At 65.0% G+C, this 16,755-nt stretch overlaps 5 protein-coding genes across 5 annotated transcripts; 3 read left to right on the top strand and 2 right to left on the bottom strand.

Moving 5' to 3' along the window:
* Positions 1-2,394: 2,394 nt before the first annotated feature.
* On the top strand, positions 2,395-3,599 carry EMIHUDRAFT_201332 (hypothetical protein; the record flags this gene model as incomplete). The annotated part of the gene is made up of 4 exons (XM_005787689.1): positions 2,395-2,403; positions 2,691-2,857; positions 3,095-3,212; positions 3,579-3,599. The coding sequence occupies 4 exons, from the start codon at positions 2,395-2,397 to the stop codon at positions 3,597-3,599; spliced, it is 315 nt and encodes a 104-aa protein (XP_005787746.1).
* Positions 3,600-4,461: 862 nt separating this feature from the next.
* Positions 4,462-5,543, top strand: EMIHUDRAFT_201331 (hypothetical protein; the record flags this gene model as incomplete). Its single annotated transcript, XM_005787688.1, has 3 exons — positions 4,462-4,800; positions 4,978-5,134; positions 5,284-5,543. The coding sequence occupies 3 exons, from the start codon at positions 4,462-4,464 to the stop codon at positions 5,541-5,543; spliced, it is 756 nt and encodes a 251-aa protein (XP_005787745.1).
* A 623-nt stretch (positions 5,544-6,166) lies between these two features.
* On the top strand, positions 6,167-9,243 carry EMIHUDRAFT_449169 (hypothetical protein; the record flags this gene model as incomplete). The annotated part of the gene is made up of 5 exons (XM_005787687.1): positions 6,167-6,640; positions 6,770-6,910; positions 6,968-7,210; positions 8,251-8,565; positions 8,650-9,243. The coding sequence occupies 5 exons, from the start codon at positions 6,167-6,169 to the stop codon at positions 9,241-9,243; spliced, it is 1,767 nt and encodes a 588-aa protein (XP_005787744.1).
* A 5,062-nt stretch (positions 9,244-14,305) lies between these two features.
* Positions 14,306-15,148, bottom strand: EMIHUDRAFT_201328 (hypothetical protein; the record flags this gene model as incomplete). The annotated part of the gene is made up of 4 exons (XM_005787686.1): positions 14,306-14,323; positions 14,621-14,734; positions 14,808-14,962; positions 15,118-15,148. 4 exons carry the CDS (start codon positions 15,146-15,148, stop codon positions 14,306-14,308), a joined length of 318 nt encoding a protein of 105 aa, XP_005787743.1.
* An 880-nt stretch (positions 15,149-16,028) lies between these two features.
* EMIHUDRAFT_351967 (hypothetical protein) lies at positions 16,029-16,555 on the bottom strand (the record flags this gene model as incomplete). The annotated part of the gene is made up of 1 exon (XM_005787685.1): positions 16,029-16,555. A coding segment is annotated over exon 1 (264 nt), but the record flags the coding sequence as incomplete, so codon positions are not given.
* Between the last annotated feature and the right edge of the window lie 200 nt (positions 16,556-16,755).

Below are 16,755 nucleotides of genomic sequence, written 5' to 3'. Positions count from 1 at the left end.
GATCTGATGGGAGTGTCCTTTCGTTCGTCGCGAGTCCCGTATTGCGTATAACAGTATAGAGCGCGGGCGCGCTCAAACGGGTGGCAGCGGTAGAGAGCAGGGCGCAGCGCGCCCCCCTCCGAGCGCTCCGCATAGGGGTACCAGGCTAGTACGCACGCCGCGTTGGCGTGTAGCGATCGCGCGACGAGTTGGGGCCCAACAGTTTTTATGGCGAAAGAGGCCGCCCCCCACGGCCTCTCGGCGGCCCATTACTTACTGAGAAGTGGCGCCGGGGTGCGGGCAAGCGCGGCATTTGCGAGGTGTCTATTCTCTATACAGAACCTGCTGACGCAATCCCGATTAGTCTGTCTCGCACGTACTCCTCTGGTGTCACAAACGGAAAGTGGTCGGGCAAGCTTATCATCCGGCAAGGTGGCAGCAGCTTCAGCGCTTCGTCATGCGTAGCGTGCTGAAGGCACACAGCTCGCCGTGGCTCGGCAGGAGTCGACGCGTCGTCAACGACGAAAGTGGTTTCCACCGCGTGCACCACGCCTGGTGAGACGCCCGGAGTAAGGCGTCCGAACATGCCGACGGTGATGAAAACGAACGGCTCGGACAACGCGAGCGAGTGATCGGCAGAGCGGTAGCCCGTGCGAACATCACAGCGCGGAATGGCCTTCAGTTCGGCGAGCAAGGGCTCCACGACCGCAAGAAAAAAGGCATGTGCGGAGCGGCCACGTGTGATTTGTACGACGATCCACGCGCCTGCAGCGGACGCCTTTGAAGCCGCCTCAGCGAATACTGGGCGGAGCTGCTCTTGCAGTTGTGAGTCCAGAACACCCAGTCGTTGCTCCGTGCGCCCCAGCTGACGCAGGTGCTCCGGGGCTGCTTGGCCCTCTTCAAACGGCGCATCCATTGAGACCTGACAGTTGTAGGCGGCAACGCAGGATGGCGATGAAGCGGCCTCGGCGACGTGCTTGCCGCCCTCAAAATTGACGCCAAGCACCGGGATCGGTGTTGTCTCGGTCATGGGGATCGGTGTTGTCTCGGTCATGCCGAGCCCACGCACAGTTCGAACCCTGCCCGCGCGTGCGTTTTGTCTTTCGCCGACGAACGCGTCTCCCTCCCATGGCGAAAATCTCGAGACCCGTAGTACCACTCGGGGAGAAGGCGTGTAGATCCATACCCGAAAGAAAGAGAAGGGAGCTCGCGGGAGAGGTGACGAGTGAACTACAGGTAGTGGGGAAGGCAGCCTCGATTGCCATACAGACATGGGTGCGAAACAACGACAAGACCAAGGCACGGGCAGAGGAACGAGAGAAGAATATAGGGTGGATAAAACGCCTGTTCACGGCATGGAGGGTGAGCCACACCGAACGTACCGAGCGAAGAGCCGAGCGGAAGGAGGACGGGGAAGATGACTCAGAGGAGGACGAACCAGTGGAAATTCAGTTGTCAGATGTCACGATGCATCCGAAGGGGACCCCAGCGCCGGCATCATCCGTAGAGGCACGAGTGTTCGAAGAGAGAGTGGACCTGAGCAACAACATGACTTGGAGGCAAATGATCGGAGTGGGAGTCAGAAATGTGGTCCTTGCGCGAGGGGAGCTCGATAGACTCGAGGGGCCAGGATACGCCGCAAGGAGGACGGAGTTGCGCCGAGAGGCGAAAGAAGCCGCGAGAACAAGGGACCGGCAGGCGGCGGCGTCGCAGGACGAGGCAGAAGAGAACGACGCGACAGAGGGGGAAGTGACAAGGGAGAGAACGACGAGAGTGGGACAGCCGCGGGGTGGCATGAAGGTTGCAGCGAGAAGCGGCGAGAGACTGCGAAAAGAGATACGAGGAGGCAGACCCCCCAGGGTGGGCGACGGCTAGCGCATCACACCCTCCTCTCCTTAAAATCCCTGTGTGGTGGCGGCGTGCCGTTCTCCCATCCCTCCCTTGGGTTGTGTGTTTTCTTTCTTTCTTTTAGAAGGCGTGTAGACCCCAAATCGGGTCCGGACTTCGGACCCGATTACGCTGCCGCCTCGCGCGCGCCGCTGCTGCCCTCGCCGGCAGCCGCCGCGGTCGCAGTGCCATCGTGCGGACTGGCGGTCGACTCGCCACATCGATTTCAACTCACGCGACGCGCTCGGCCTCCGCTGGCGGCTGCCGCAAGAGCGGCTGGCTCACGGCAGCGTCTCGCCGGTTGCCGGATAGGAGAGTACAGAACGTCTGGAGTGTAACTGTGTACGTGAGATCGGTTTTGATAACAAGCACGGTCGATCCGTCAAAGCGATACACTCGTTCCTATCTCGCTGGAGGGCTGGCACGGAGCTCTGTGCCGACAAACAGGAAGAGCCGAGCGGCAAGAAGGGCTCGATGGGGAGCGAGAACCGTCAAACGTGCTCACGGAGGTTTCGGAAGTCCACCCTGATGCAGTCGGTTCCCCCCCCGGTTTGAACGCGCAGCTCGCAAGACTCGTCGAGCACTCGCAGCCTCTCTGCGCCTCTCATGCTGCCGCTCTGCGGGAGGTTCAGTCTTTCCGGAAGATATCGTCGAGTTTTGGAAGCTGCGCGGTCAAACCTGGGGGGAAACAAGAGCGTCACGACGGACTTCAGGTTACACCTCAAGCTCTTCTGACGGTTCTCGCTCCCCATCGAGCCCTTCTTGCCGCTCGGCTCTTCCTGTTTGTCGGCACAGAGCTCCGTGCCAGCCCCCCAGCGAGATAGGAACGAGTGTATCGCTTTGACGGATCGACCGTGCTTGTTATCAAAACCGATCTCACGTACACAGTTACACTCCAGACGTTCTGTACTCTCCTATCCGGCAACCGGCGAGACGCTGCCGTGAGCCAGCCGCTCTTGCGGCAGCCGCCAGCGGAGGCCGAGCGCGTCGCGTATCGATCGAGCTCGCGATCCGGGCCGTGGAGCCCACGAGGAAGACTTCGTCTGCTGGGACGGAGTCCCGACGCTCGCTGCGTCCGCCGGAACTGGGGTCTGCACACCTTTCGTGGCCGCGTCCCGCAGTGGTCGGAGTTTTGTTAGTATCGAGGTCTCGGGAGTTTTGTGCACGATAAATTCGTGCCTCCGCGGCGAGCCGAGCCAGGCCACGGCGCTCGGCCTCCTGAGAGAAGACCATCCCGGACGGCAGTGACAGTTTACCCGACATCAATCGTCGACGGCAAGCTCGAGAACTGCGCCTCCAAAGTCGCCCAGATTTGCCTCTCGCGGCGCGCTGAGTTAGTATCGCCGGTGCGCCAGCCAGCTCTGCTCCACAGCAGGGCATGCCTGACTGGCTCCTGCTAGCCGTGCGTCCTGGTGGCATCCATTGCCAGCTCAGGTAGCCTCAGGAGGTCGCCTCTCGCACGACTCGGCGCCGCACAGCACCGCTCCGCGTTACTACCGAGTTAGTATCGTCGACCCACAGAGACTGCTCTTCTGTAGGTGGAGCCGACAAACGCCGGCCGGGTCGGCCCCGCCGCCCCCATCGCCGCCGCCGGGGCGGCGGCGGCCTCGGCGGACCATCCGGCGCGCTGCGCGCCCGACGGGGAGGTGTTCACCACTCCTGGATCCTCACCCTGCCACGCCTTCGTGCAGACGCCGTGGCACCCACCTCAGGCGCCGCTCGGACTCGGTTGACGGCCGCCCAAGTGCGTGGCTCGTGCCTAGCCGTCCAGCAGGAGATGCCCACTCACTGCTAGGCTAATCTCGGGCTGTCTTGCGGCGGTGTGGTGCCGTGAAGGGCACCCGGCACAAAACTACGACCATTAGTACCGTGCCCGGGCAGTGCATTTAATTCTGTCAAAAATCGAAATGTGCTCTGTGGGACTTATTGGACTAGGATCATACGTCCGGGAGGCCCCCCATGCGTGCCGTAACGAGCCACGGTGTTGGTATGACTCTGTTCACGTTCACACCTCTTCAATAGCGCAAAACTCCGATACTACTGGTACCTCGTACTCGATTAATCGTCTGTTTTCACCGAACGCGTAGTCTCTCTCTGTCCCTTTTCTCTCCCTTAGGTATCTTGTTCCTTTTCCCTTTTCTCTCCCTCTATCTTTACAGTTACAGTTTGGGGAAAACGCAAAGGATACGTCCAGCCCCACCCACGACCCCTGCAGTTAGTAACCTCACATCCAGGGCCGGGGAGCTAGATCTAAGAAGCGCACCCAGCGGGCCGGATGATCGGCATCGGGTTACGGGCTAGAGAGCCCTAGCCCTGGGGGGTGCGCGTTCGCAGGGAAAGGCCGTAAAGTAAACACAGGTCTCCGAGGGTTAATTAACATACCGACCGAGTTGCCTTCCCCTTAACTGGCAGGACGCCCCCTCTACTCGGAGCTAATGAACACCACACTGCACGCCCCACACCACCACCCTCACGCACTCGCGCAGGCACTTGAGTAGACCCCCCCTCACCATATCTCTCGCCAACGCACTGACGCCGCGCTGCTTTCTCCATTTGCCCTCCCTGTGCCACGGTCGCGAGCCAGAGAAGACGAGCATGATGGCTGCCGTCCTTCTCCTGCTCGTGTCGCTGGCCGGTGCGCAGGAGTCGCGCATCGCGGAGTCCAAGGTGACCGGTGCGCAGGCAGCGGCAGGCAACGCCGAGCCGCCAGCAGCAGCCGCAGCGGAGGCACCACATGAGCTTGAGCTTTTGCGCGGTGGCACGGCAGAGATGCAGGCCGCAGGGCAAGTCTTCCTACAGCTGGGCGCCTCGCAGCATGACGCCGCAGGAATCCTCCAGAGGGTTGCTGCGGAGGGCAAGGCGGTAGTCATGGAGGGCCCGCGCGAGACGCTCGACCAGATTGCCGCCGCCTTCAAGGAGCTCGGCCTCGACTCGGTCGTTCGCACAAAGGGCAGCAGCTCGACTGCACCGCCCCAGCCATCGGCGGGCAGTGGCGGGGCTGCGGCTGCGGCTGCGGCTGCGAGCGGGGCTGCGGCTGCCGGCGGGGCTGCGTCTGCTGCTGCTAGTGGTGGTGGCGGCGGCGGCGGCGTTGGGACCATCCACAGTCCAGAGTACGCAGGGACGGGCGTCGATGTGCTCGACGGCCGTGGCTTCGCAGCGCAGCTCTCTTCGGCGGATGCCGCGCCCGCCCTCGTTGTCTTCTTCGCGCCCTGGTGCGGCCACTGCAAGAAGATGGTGCCCGAGGTCGCCAAGGCGGCCAGCAAGCTCCGTGGCTCAGGCGCTCCCCCCTCCGCCCTCCGCCCTCCGCCCTTCCCCCTCCCCCCTCCGCCCTTCCCCCCTCCCTCCCCCCCCCCCTCCCCCCTCCCCCCTCCCTCCTCTCCCTCCGCCAGGTCTCACCCGTGCCCCTTCCTGGAGCAGGAGTGCGGGTCGTCGCCGTGGACTGCGATCGTGCACCCGAGGTTGCCCGCGCCCTCGGCATCAAGGGGTACCCGACCGTGAAGTTCATGGCCAGGGGGAAGGCGTCCGGCTACGAGGGGCCGAGGACGGCGCTGCAGCTGGCCTCTTTCGCCCAGTCGCGCGCAGCCCTCGACCGGTATGTGCTGCGCTGGGTGGATAAGGCCGTCGCCGCCGTCAGGAATATGATCCAGCGACCGCAGCCGTCGGCCGCGGCTCCTTAGCGGAACGCGTTGCTGGCGGGAGCCCTGCGGCCCGCCCATCTGCTGCCACCGCCTGTGGGTACTGTGCGGCAGGCCACACTCCTTTGTTCTCTCAGTCTCTGACGGTCGGTCTAATATATGCCTCGTCTTGCTCTTGGTGAAAACAAAAGTGGTCCCAGACCGTAAACGTAGAAGTACAGGGAACCTTTTGACCGTTCATAGCTACAACAAAAAATGGCAGCTACCTGTGTGCTGTGACCCCTGTGAGCTGTGAGAGATTTTTAGCAATACCCGAGTTGTTGTTGAGCTGTGTGCCGTGTGTGCGTGTGAAGCGCCATAGGACGTGTTTTCTTCTCATAACAAGGCAAACAAACCAAAAAATGACGTGTGAGTGTTAGAGTTGTTTGGTATTGAAAATCTCTCTCTCTCTAACAAGGCTGTGAAAGGTTGACGTACCATGCGGAATCGACCCTATCCAGTGCTCCAGTCTTGTCGGTCAAAAGATTCTTAAAAAACAAGCGCCTCTCACAGCAGACTGGCACGGACTAGCACCACAAAAAAGAGGCCGTCAAAAGAAGAGGTCAAAAGAAAATTCGGTGCACCGCGCGCCTGGCGCCCCCCCGAGCCTGCGATCCAGCCTAAACATGAGCGGCGGTAGCGCGAGCGCCGCGCCCTTCGTCCGACTCGGCGAGGCGGGCAAGTGGGAGATCCAGCCGGAGGGCGCGCAGCTGCTGCAGCGGATTGAGGCCCCAATCGTTGTCGTCGCTGTCGCCGGGCTCTACCGGACCGGAAAGAGCTTCTTCCTGAACACCCTGGCCGGCAACACGGCGGCGCGCGCGAAGGCGGGCTTCCGCGTCGGCTCGACGACCGAGTCGTGCACGCGCGGCATCGACGTGTGCGTGCCCGACGGCGACGCAGGCCAGTGCAGGCGCGGCTCTCTCGTGCTGCTCGATACAGAGGGCCTCGCGTCGATGGAGCAGGACGAGGCGTACGACGCGCAGGTCTTTGCGCTCTCGCTGCTGCTCTCGAGCTACTTCGTGCTCAACTCGATGGGCGTCATCGACGAAGCGGCCGTCGACCGGCTCTACCTGATCGGCGAGCTCTCGAAGCACATCTCCGTCTCGGCGGCCGCCGCAGAGGGGCCAGCCGGCGGCGGCGGCGGGGCGGCGGAGCTCGCCTCCTTCTTCCCTCCCTTCCTCTGGCTGCTGCGCGACTTTGTGGTCGACATGCGCGATGCGGACGGGCAGCCTCTCGCGCCGGACGCCTACATGGAGCGGGCGCTGGAGCCCCGCCCGTCGACAGCGCGGCGCGCAGCCGAGCGGAACGAGACGCGCGCTGCGATCCGCGACCTCTTCCCGAGCCGCTCGTGCGCGACTCTGGCGCGGCAGGTTGAGGCGGCGGGCGGGCTGTGGAGCGCGTCCCTTCACGCGCGCAGCTGTGAGCAGGTGCGGCCGGCGGCGGAGGAGGCGGACGTGCGCCGCGCGATCGGCCTCGAGGCGTCGCAGCTGCGGCCGCAGTTCGTCGAGGGGATGAGCGCGCTCAAGCAGCGCATCCTCGGCACGGCGCCGCCCAAGGCGCTGCTCGGCGAGCCGCTCGACGGGAGCATGCTGGTGGCGCTCGCGCGGCAGTACACGGCGGCGATGAACACCGAAGGAGTGGTGCCTTCGATCAGGGGCGCGTGGGAGTCGGTGGTGGAGGAGAGGTGCCGCGCCGCCGCCGACGGCGCGCTCGCCGCCGCGCGGCGGCGGCTCGCCGACGTCGCCTCGTCCACCCCACCGCCCGACGCGGGCGAGTGGGCGGACGGCGCGTGCGCCGCCATCGTCGCCGGTCTGGAGGAGTTCGACGCGCGCGCCGTGGGCGGCGCGGCGGCGGCGGCGGCCCGCACCGAGCTCCAGTCCGACTTGTGCGAGGAGGCGGCGCGGGCGCGGCGCGAGGCGTGGCGCGCCTCGCTCGAGAGCGCCACGCGTGCCGCCGACGCTGCGGCGGCGGCGCTGCCGGCCGCTTCCGGCGACACGGACGCTGCGGCGGCGGCGACGGCGATGCTGGACGGCGCTGAAGCCGCCGCGGACGGGCCATGTGCCGCCTTCACCACCACCATCGCCGCACGCAACCACCTGCTGCCGTGGCTCGCCCGCGCGGGTGCGGCAGCGGCGGCCGAGCGGGCGGCGGCGGCGGCTGCGGCGGAGCGCGAGCTGACTGGGCGCGTGGCTTTGCGCGGCGCTCGCGTGCGGTGTGGGGCAAGAGTGACTGCGCGCGTCTGCTCGGCGCTGTAGGCGCGCACACGAGCTGGAGATGGCGCGGGAGAGGCTCGAGGCTGCGCGCGCGGAAGGGAGCCGCGAGGCGGCCGCCGGCGCGGAGCGGTTGCGGCAGGCGGAGGAGCGTTTCGCGGCCAAGGAGGCAGCCGGCGCGGAGCTGCGCGCCGTCGAGCGCGCTTCGGCCGAGCGCGAGGCGTTGCGCGGCGCCGAGGCGCTGGCCGAGGCGCGGGGTTCGGAGCAGCGGCTCAGAGACAAGGCGCGCGGCCGGGTGTGTGTGTGTGTGGAAGCGGAGGGCCGGGTAGTCTCTTGGAAGAGGAGGGCTGCAAGAGGAGGGCCCCTGTAGACTGACGAGGCCCTCTGCGAGTGGCGCCCCTAAGGTGGCAGAGCACGTTAATTGAATTCTAACTTTAATTAATGCGCCTCAGGTGGCAGAGCACGTTAATTGAATGTTAACTTTAATTAGTGCGCCTCAGGTGGCAGAGCACCTCGCATCGGAGCGCAGCGCGGCGGAGCGCGCGGCACAGGCCGCCGCGCGAGAGGCGGAGGCGCGAGGCGCGCTCGAGGCGGCCACTGCGGCCGCCGCCGCGTTGCGCGAGCAGCTGGCGGCGGCCAAGCAGGAGGCCGAGGCGGCGCGCGTGGCGGAGGAGCTGGCCCGGCGGGAGGCGGTGGGCAAGGCGGTGGACGAGTACGTCGCCGCCGTCGAGGTTTCGGCGGAGGGGCAGCGCGCTCTCCGCGAGGAGCGAGACGCATTGCTGGGCCAGTTGCGCGATTTTACCGAGCGCGCCGCCGTGCTGCCGCCTTTCTACGCACTTCGTGCACTCGCCGCGGCAGGTGTCGGTGGACGCGTCTGTGACACGTCCGTGACCGCACAGGCCCAGAGGATATTTGCCAGCGACCACGTGCCGGACGATTTTGTGGACGCGTTCGTGTCGGACCGCGACGGCGACTTCCCCTCGGGCGAGCTCGCCGAGAAGGCTGGCCAGAAGGCGGCGCAGGCGGCCGAGAAGATCGCAGAGGCGGGGCTGGGCAACATCGCGTCGGTCGCGTCCGTCGCCCTACGCAAGGGCACGTCGCCGCCCGCTGTCGGGCGGTGGGCACAGGGCCCGCTGCCCTCTCACGCTCCCTATCCGGCGGCTGTAGGCGCGCCGCTCGCACAAAAGGCGTGGGCGTCATGGTTTGGCGGAGACGGCGGCGAGGCGCCGCCCGATGATGAGTTCAAGCCGGAGGACCTCAAGCGGCTCCTCGCTGGCAACGGCGGCGGCGGCGGCGGAGGATCGGCCGAGGGCGATGCTTTTGACAGGGCTGCGGCGCAGGTGGCAAAAGGCGCAGCGGCGCCCGCCACGAATCCTCCCACTGCTGACGTTGGGCCCGCGGCGGCGCCCAGACCCGACCCTGCGGTGGTCGCCGCCACCCCGGGGGTCCCAGCAGCCGCAGAGGCTGGGCCCAAGTCCGACGTAAGAACGTGACGAGTGTCATCGGGAGACTGTGTAGTTCGTCTGGGGTTTTACGTACGGTTTTTGTGTGTGATTCCTGGATAAAGTGGGATTTCTTCCGCGCGCCCAGTCCACTGCACTGTCCATCTGTCCAGCGGCAGCGCGGCCGCGGGGAGAGGTGCGTCGACCCTTGCCATGATCACCGTACACCGACCCTGGTCCACGCCTGCGCGCGGCCTGCGCGCGAGCCGTGTGTGGGAACGCGGGGGTGCACATCGATCAACAGCGAGCGGGTTTATTTTTTATTGGTAGCAAGACGATTAGTTGTTACCCGGTATGTGCGCCACCGGCCACCGCTTTCCCCCGCTCCGACGATGGTCGATGCGGGCTCAGACTACAGACCACCTCAGTCCTCAATAATCCTCTCAGACAGACGTCAGAGCGGGACCAGAGGAAGAGGGGTCAGTCGGTCAGAGCTCAGAGAGGAGAGATGTCACGGAGAGTCACGGAGAGCCTGCGAAGGCTGCGTCACCCGGGGGGCCGCACACACTCTTATAATAGACACTCTTCGAGTCACCGTCACGCGTCGGTCAGACTTCAATGTGAGCCGCCGCGGCGCCGATGTGCACATATATGCAATGGTATGCCAATGTACGACGTGCGGTGCGTGTATGTACAGAGGGGGCGCGCATGCACATAAGACCTTCTTGATCACACCGCACACGCGGGCGGCTCACACACATCTCGGACGCAAGTCGCAGCTTCACTCATCAGGCAGGCGTGTGGGCGCGCCCCCTGTCGTCCACCCGCGACATGTGGCCGACCTCCACACTGCGCGTTGCACACCGCTCGCTCGGCAGCCAGCCGTACGGCACACATCCTCGCTTTTCAGGCGAACGGGATGCGAGCTGTCCGCCTCCATCCAGGAGCCCTGCTCAACCTCGTCGCCCTCGGCGTCGACGGCATTGATGGCCCTCGCCAACTCGCGCCGCGACACCGCCGCCCCGCCTGCGCTCGCATTCAGATGCGCCTCTACATCCATGCAGCCGGCCGCGAGACAGCGGGTGACCTCGTGGCCAGTCAAGGCGTCTGAAGGCGGGCGAGTCAGCCCCAACCGATCTGTGAAGGCGCAGCCCGGAGCTGAGATGCCGTGCACGCAATTGGCGCCGCAGCGAACGACCCCCTCCAGGAGCGCAGCCTCGGAGAAGCACAGGGACTCTGGGCTCTGAGGTAGCCTTTCGGCGACAGTCGAGTCAAACATGGCAAACCAGAGACGCTCAAACATGCCGCCGACGTCGTTCGAGTGCAGCGCCGGCCGCTGATCGACAGCCTTGGCGCTCCGGGGCCCCAAGTCGACGATGTAGGGCCCAAAATTGCTCCATTTTGCGGCGCGCTGCCGCCATGTCTGAACGCATGGCCCAGTGTTGCTCCCGTTGCACCCGTATTTGCGCATGTGTGCCTCGCGCACCGAGTCCGGCAAGTGGAATGCATGGCACCGCCACGCGAGGCACTCTCTCCCGTCCGGTGCGGGGCCCGGATCGGGCGTCGCCGTGGTCGGTGGCGACGGCAGCGAGGCGAGTGCAAGGTTCATGGCATAGAAGCGCCTTGAGCGACCGCGTATGGCCTCCCGCGTCACTGCGAATTCCGCATGCTGCGGCCACGGGATCGTCGAGGGGATTGTAGGGAGGGCGAGAAATGTTCGCAACCACCAGTGAAGAGAGCGCGCGTGGCCGTACGCCGCCGAGTCATTGGTGAGCTTTTTCACCACGGAACTTGTGCTCTCATCCTCAACCCAGCAGGGACATGCCTCGGGAGACCTCACTGCCCATGGCCGCTGTGGTGTGCCATGCTGCTGCAGCCGTCGCTCATCACTCTCCAGCCGGAACCTGGCGGCCCACGCGTCGACATCAGCGAGCAGGCCGACCTTGTTGAGCATTGGAATGCTGGGATCGTCCTGAACAAAGAGCACAACTGAAGGGAGATGGTCGTAGAACGTAAGGCAGAAGCGCAGGATGGAGTGCGACTCACGCGCGCCTTGGTTTGGCCCCTGGACGCAATGCGCACGGCTCGTTGCCAACCAGTTCAGGAGTGTCTGCGGCAGCTCACTGCACTTTCCACCCTTCGCATCGATCAGGGCGCGCACACTAAGCCTCGCTGACAGTGCCGAGACTAGCTGTGTGAGTGAGCGGCGGTCACCACTGCTCCGAGAGTGCGGACTTATTGTTATTACCACAGCAACGGCGGCACCAGCCAGGTCTCTCCGAATGGCTTGCAAGCAGCTCTTTGCCTGTGGCAAAATTACAGGCGCGCGTGGGCGTTTGAAGGCGATCCAAGCCAATGTTGCGGTCGCGAGAAGAAAGGGGGCCAGGCACCACGCGCGCATAAACTTGGGACGCGCGCATATTCAACACAAGAATTTGAAAGACATCCAAGTTCGCCAAGTGAACTTAGTGCAGCGGAAGGAAACGCTTGACGAAGGCGACGGATTGCCCAGACCAAACGCACACCACGCGAATATCCGGATACAGCCAATGTTGCGGTCGCGAGAACCACCGAGGAAGAGAAACCGGGGGCTGCCCAGGCACCACACGCGCGCGCATAAACTTGGGAGGGAGGCGCGCATATTCAACACACAGAAGAATCAGCCCGAGAATTTAGTGCAGCGGAAGGAAACGCTTGACGAAGGCGACGGATTGCCCAGACCAAACGCACACCACGTGAATATCCTGATACAAAGACTCAATTGTCATTTAGAGTCAACCATCTTTCCCTAACTCGCTCCGTGAGCGTACCCGGGGAGCCGCCGAGCCAAGTGGAGCTGCTGTGGAACGGCGCCGGCGGGCCCGCGCAGCGGAGGTGGTGCAGGTTGGTCTCGGAAACGAGGAAGAGCAGTGTCAGCTCTTCACCCGCGTAAGCCCAGCAGCGTTGCGGGTTGTCCCGCCAGACGGTCCCGTTGCAGCCAACCTCCCGCATCGGCCAGCGGGCCTCGAGCCAGGAGTACAGCAGCAGGTGGAGCTTGGCCAGGTCTGCAGCCACGTCAGGTGGCGCCAGCCACCAGTTTGCCCACGGAAGAGGAGGCCCGTCTGCGCGGATAGAGGCTGCGGCCGCCTCATAGCTGACGCCGAGCCACTCGAAGAATGGCTGCAAGATGGTCGATTTGTGTAGCTCACGGTCCGTCCGTCGCGCGTGTCGTGAAACATCCGACTTCCACCGCACGAGCTGCCTCTCTCCCCACCAGTAGAGTGTGGCGCGCTCTGGAAGCTGCTCGAGCTCTGCTGGCCTCAGCCGGCGCGCAATCGACTCGAGGTTCTGGCAGGCAGGGTCAAACAGCTTGGTAGAGTCCGCGACCACCTTCCACGACGCAGAGCCCACCCAGCATCTTCTCCCTCTGCAGCTTGGTGAGAGCAGTGTGGTTATGCGCAAGCCCAGCGCGATGATGGCAGCGTTCTCGGCGAGGAGCGAGAGATACTGCTGCCCGAGCGAGGTGCGATAGAAGGGGGCAAGGTCCGCAATGGTGAGGTTGCTCGGCAATCGGGCTGTGCAGTCGGGCGCCAGGCCTGCACTCAAGCCGACGGTGTGGACTTTGAACAGCTTTGAGGCGAGGCGATCCACTTGCATGCGGCGGGCGCTCTGGCAGCTGTGGTAGAGAAGGAAGAGCTGGATTTCACTGCTTTGGATCTCGCTGCTACGGAGGGGCAGCTCGAGGTCGCTTCCGGACAGGGAGAGCTGTCGCGCGAGCCACATACGTGTGGACCTCGTGAGCGCCCGTCGCGGCAACCCTGTGTGTGTGTTTGTTCGTCGGACCGGCGACCCTGAAAAATCATTGTCGCGCTGCCCTGGCGAGGTACTCCCACGCCTCTCGGGGTTTTTGTCTGGCCGAGTCAACCCGAGAGCCTCGGCGAGCCTGCTGGGGCGAGCCTCGGCGAGACTGCGTCAGCTGTTCCCACAGCAGGCTGGAAGTACCTCGCCAGGCGCTGCCCATCTTGTGAGGTGGGAAGTAAGCAGAAAGAAGGCGAGCAACCGACCGGCTATGTACGAAGTACCCTTGTAAGGGCTAATGCCTAAGCGGCACGGCAGAGAAAGAAAATGTGCTCACCGTGGTTCTCGAGGTTCTCGAGGTGGATATACATCCTTTGGCCGCGTTGCCGTTGGGTAGCGAGGATTGGTGTGACGCGATCCACGCAGGCGTGGTTTCTGACGGCCGACCGTCAGTGCACGGAGTTGCCCCTTCTCCGACTGCCCGAGGTGACATTTTCAGGCTGGGAACCGAGCAAGTGCGCTCGCCGGCCAAAGTGGGGTCGCGGGTGGCCATGCGAAGTGGTTTCGCGCACTGCCCGCTGTAGCCCCCCCGAAGCGCCGGAGCGTGACCGAGTGTCGCCCCATGACCCCCGGCGCCGGCCCGAGCGCTGAGACCGAATGTGAAGCCAATGCGCGCGCCCCAACCCCCAAGCGCGGCACTCCTCGGCTACGGCATGCTGACACGGATCCCTATCCTCTCAGATTGCTATCGATCGGCGATATTGGATCTCGCACGCGACGTCGACGACTGACAGGTAAACGCACTTTGTCAATGTGCAGGTCGAGCTACCAACCGTTGCGGAGCGGTTCAGCCTCGGAAGCCATACTATGCAGCGGTGATTAGGTGGGAGGGCATGCGCTCGCACACATGAGTCCGGGAGCTCCCCGCCGGCGCTTGGTGCCCCAGCCAGCTCCGCCTTGCCGCGGCCCCTACGCAGGCGTCCAGCACCGACGTCGTTTGCGAGCGTCGGGTGTTGGCTGCTCTCTAGCCCCGTCACCCACCGCGCCGTCACCGTCCGCTTCGCGGCGTGCGAAACGCTCGCGTCTCCGCGTTTCCCTGCGCCGCCACCAGGGGGACGCTTGCGCCTTGCCCCCTGGCCTGACGCGCGACCCTGCGCAGATGGCGCGCTCCGGCACGGACCGACGGAGCAGCGACCGCCCGGGCAGTCGCTGCTCCGCCCGCGCACCGCTGCCGCCGTCGCCGCCGCCGCTCCGCCCTTTCCATCAGTGTGTCTCGTGTGTGAGAGTGCACTGTCTGTCACGCCTGTACCTGCGAGCTGCGTCTCTCCTCCGAGGCTCAGGCTGTCCTCTCACTCTGAGATATATCTGTCTCGCATATCGTCTGAAGTCAAGTCTCACGAGAAGAACGTCAAACTCTCTCCTGTCGAGGTGTCGGCTGTCGCGTGTCGTGTGCGCGCGGCGATTGTAACCGGGGAGGCCTGCGCAGCTTCTAACGATGCACAGAAAACGGGCCACACAAATGCCGTAAAGGACAGGCGCGGGACGTGAGGAGATGCGCGGCCGACACCCAGCAGCGGCTCTGCGGCGGGGAGGGGGGAGACACACACAGGAAGCACGATGCGTACAGTGATCGCGTGTCATGCGCCATCACCGACGTCGGGCGGGAGAGGAGCTCCAGCCAACAGTAGTGGCGAGCCAGCCTGCGCTGCACGATGAAATAGTACTCGTGCTGACGCATCCTCGCCCGAGTCATATTCCAAGTGCCCTGCGACAGCCCGCGTGCGACGGGAAGAAGAGGTGCGAGGCTGAGAAAATAAAAGCTTGATCGCGCCACCAACGTCAGCGTCGGGCGCAGTGATGAGCTCGAGCAGCTCTCGTCGAGCAAGCTCCGCCTCCGAGCTCTCGCAGCAGCCATGCGCGTGCGCGCAGCCCAGATTCTCGCTCAGCGCCTCCGTCTTGGGGTTTGAAGCAGGTCCGCCGTAACGCTCCGCGCCTGGGCCGGCGGCGGGCGGTGTAGAAGGCCCGCGATGGCACCGTCGTGTGCCTCTTCCGTCCCACCTTTAATTGGTGACTACCCTCGCTGTCGCGCGGCCGCTTGGCAGGCGGCGCCGACGCTGCCGTTGGGTCTGTCCGTGGCCGCCGCGTCACTCGGCACGGAAGCCTCCTTGCCGGTGGACATGCCGGGGGGGCGTGAGGGCCTGGAGGGTGACACAGACGCACAGGGGAGCGCGCGCCGCCGAAGTGGTTTGGCGCACACCTCGACGAGGAGGGTGGCCACCCCTCGGTTCCCAGCCTGAAGAAGTGGCCTCTGCCCCGGCTAGTTCCCGAGGTCGCGCGGGGCTGACCCCTGCGTCCCCCGAGACCTAGCGCGGGTGGCTCACCGTGCTCCGTGGCTTTTCTCTCCCGTGGCAGAGAGAAGGCATGCACAGGCAGAAGCCAGAAAGAAAGAAAGAAAGCAGAGCACCAGAGAAAAAAGAGAAAAGAGAAAACAGACAACCCAAGGGAGGGATGGGACAAACAGACAAACAGAGAGAAGCACTTGGAGCACTTGGTCTTGGAGTGCAGTCGGTAACCTCACATCCAGGGCCGGGGAGCTCAGAAGCGCACCCAGCGGGCCGGATGATCGGTATCGGGTTACGGGCTAGAGAGCCCTAGCCCCGGGGGTGCGCGTTCGCAGGGACAAGGGCTCGCGTAACCACCCAAGACTGCTTTCAGACGCTTACGCCAATTTCGCTCAACGCGCAAATTGTGACCTGCGCAACTCGCGGACCCGAGGAGTCTCGAGCTTCAGCTGGCGAATCATGCCGCTCTCGGCACAGAAGCAACGCGAGCGCCGCGCCGCGCAGCGCGCTGCCGAGGCTCAGGACGCGGCTCGCGGGCAGCGCAACCGCCCGGCGCCGAGCCGGTGCTAGGCCGCCTCCGCTGCGCCTGCTTCCTTGCGCGCCGCTGGACGTCGGCCGAGAAGACCGCTTCCCTCTGGGGACCCGACTCCGCGAAGATCGCGCGCGCGTCGTGAGTGGCGGCGCGCGCGCGATCTCCGTTCCCGGGCACGCCGGTCGCAGTGGCATGGGCTCCCAGGCTCAAAAGCAATCCCGTCAACAGCGAGCGAGCGCCGCCGCTGCTCCTCCTCCCGCCGCCGCTCACCGAGACTCGGTGCCGCCGTTCTCGCCGCCGCCGCCGCCGCCGCCGCCGCCGCCGCCTCGCGCCTCGCCTCCGTCACCGCCGCCCTCCATCTCGCAGCGGCGCGTCCCTCTGATACTCTATGTGGCGCGGGCGCCTCGCTCACCGGCGCCTCGCCGCCGCCCCCCCCCTTCTCGCGCCGCTCCGCTCGTGGCCGCCGCCTCCCCTGTCAATCCCGCCGCCTCCCCTGTCATCCCGCCGCCCGCACCACCGCCGCCACCGCCTCGCGCCTCGCCGCCGCCGCCACCGACCGCCCTCCCCTGCGCCGCTGAGCGCGGTGCAGGGGGCGAGCCCCCGCTGCGCAGCCTCACCGCAGTGCACTGCGCTCTCCGCGCCCCTGACGATTAGTGAGGAGGTGGTGTTGCACAGCATGGAGCTCGGCGAGCGTTTAGCGAGCCCCCCTCAGCTAGAGTGAAATGCTCCCGCGCGAGTATGTTTGCCGCAGCGGGCTTGGCCAGATCGGACGCGTGGAGGGAGTCTAGGATGGGGAGAGAGGGAGGGGTAGAGGATTGGTTGGTGAACAGTCTGTCTGTGTCTAGGTTAGAGAGCAAAAGGGATAGAGGGAAGGAGGGAGGGGCGTTTCGTTCTAAATTGATGAGAGGACTC

This window comes from Emiliania huxleyi (assembly GCF_000372725.1).
Source record: "Emiliania huxleyi CCMP1516 chromosome Unknown EMIHUscaffold_14, whole genome shotgun sequence".
Classification (NCBI taxonomy): domain Eukaryota; phylum Haptophyta; order Isochrysidales; family Noelaerhabdaceae; genus Emiliania; species Emiliania huxleyi.
The sequence above is the reverse complement of the archived record's forward strand: the minus strand, read 5'-3'. Positions and strand labels throughout refer to the sequence as shown.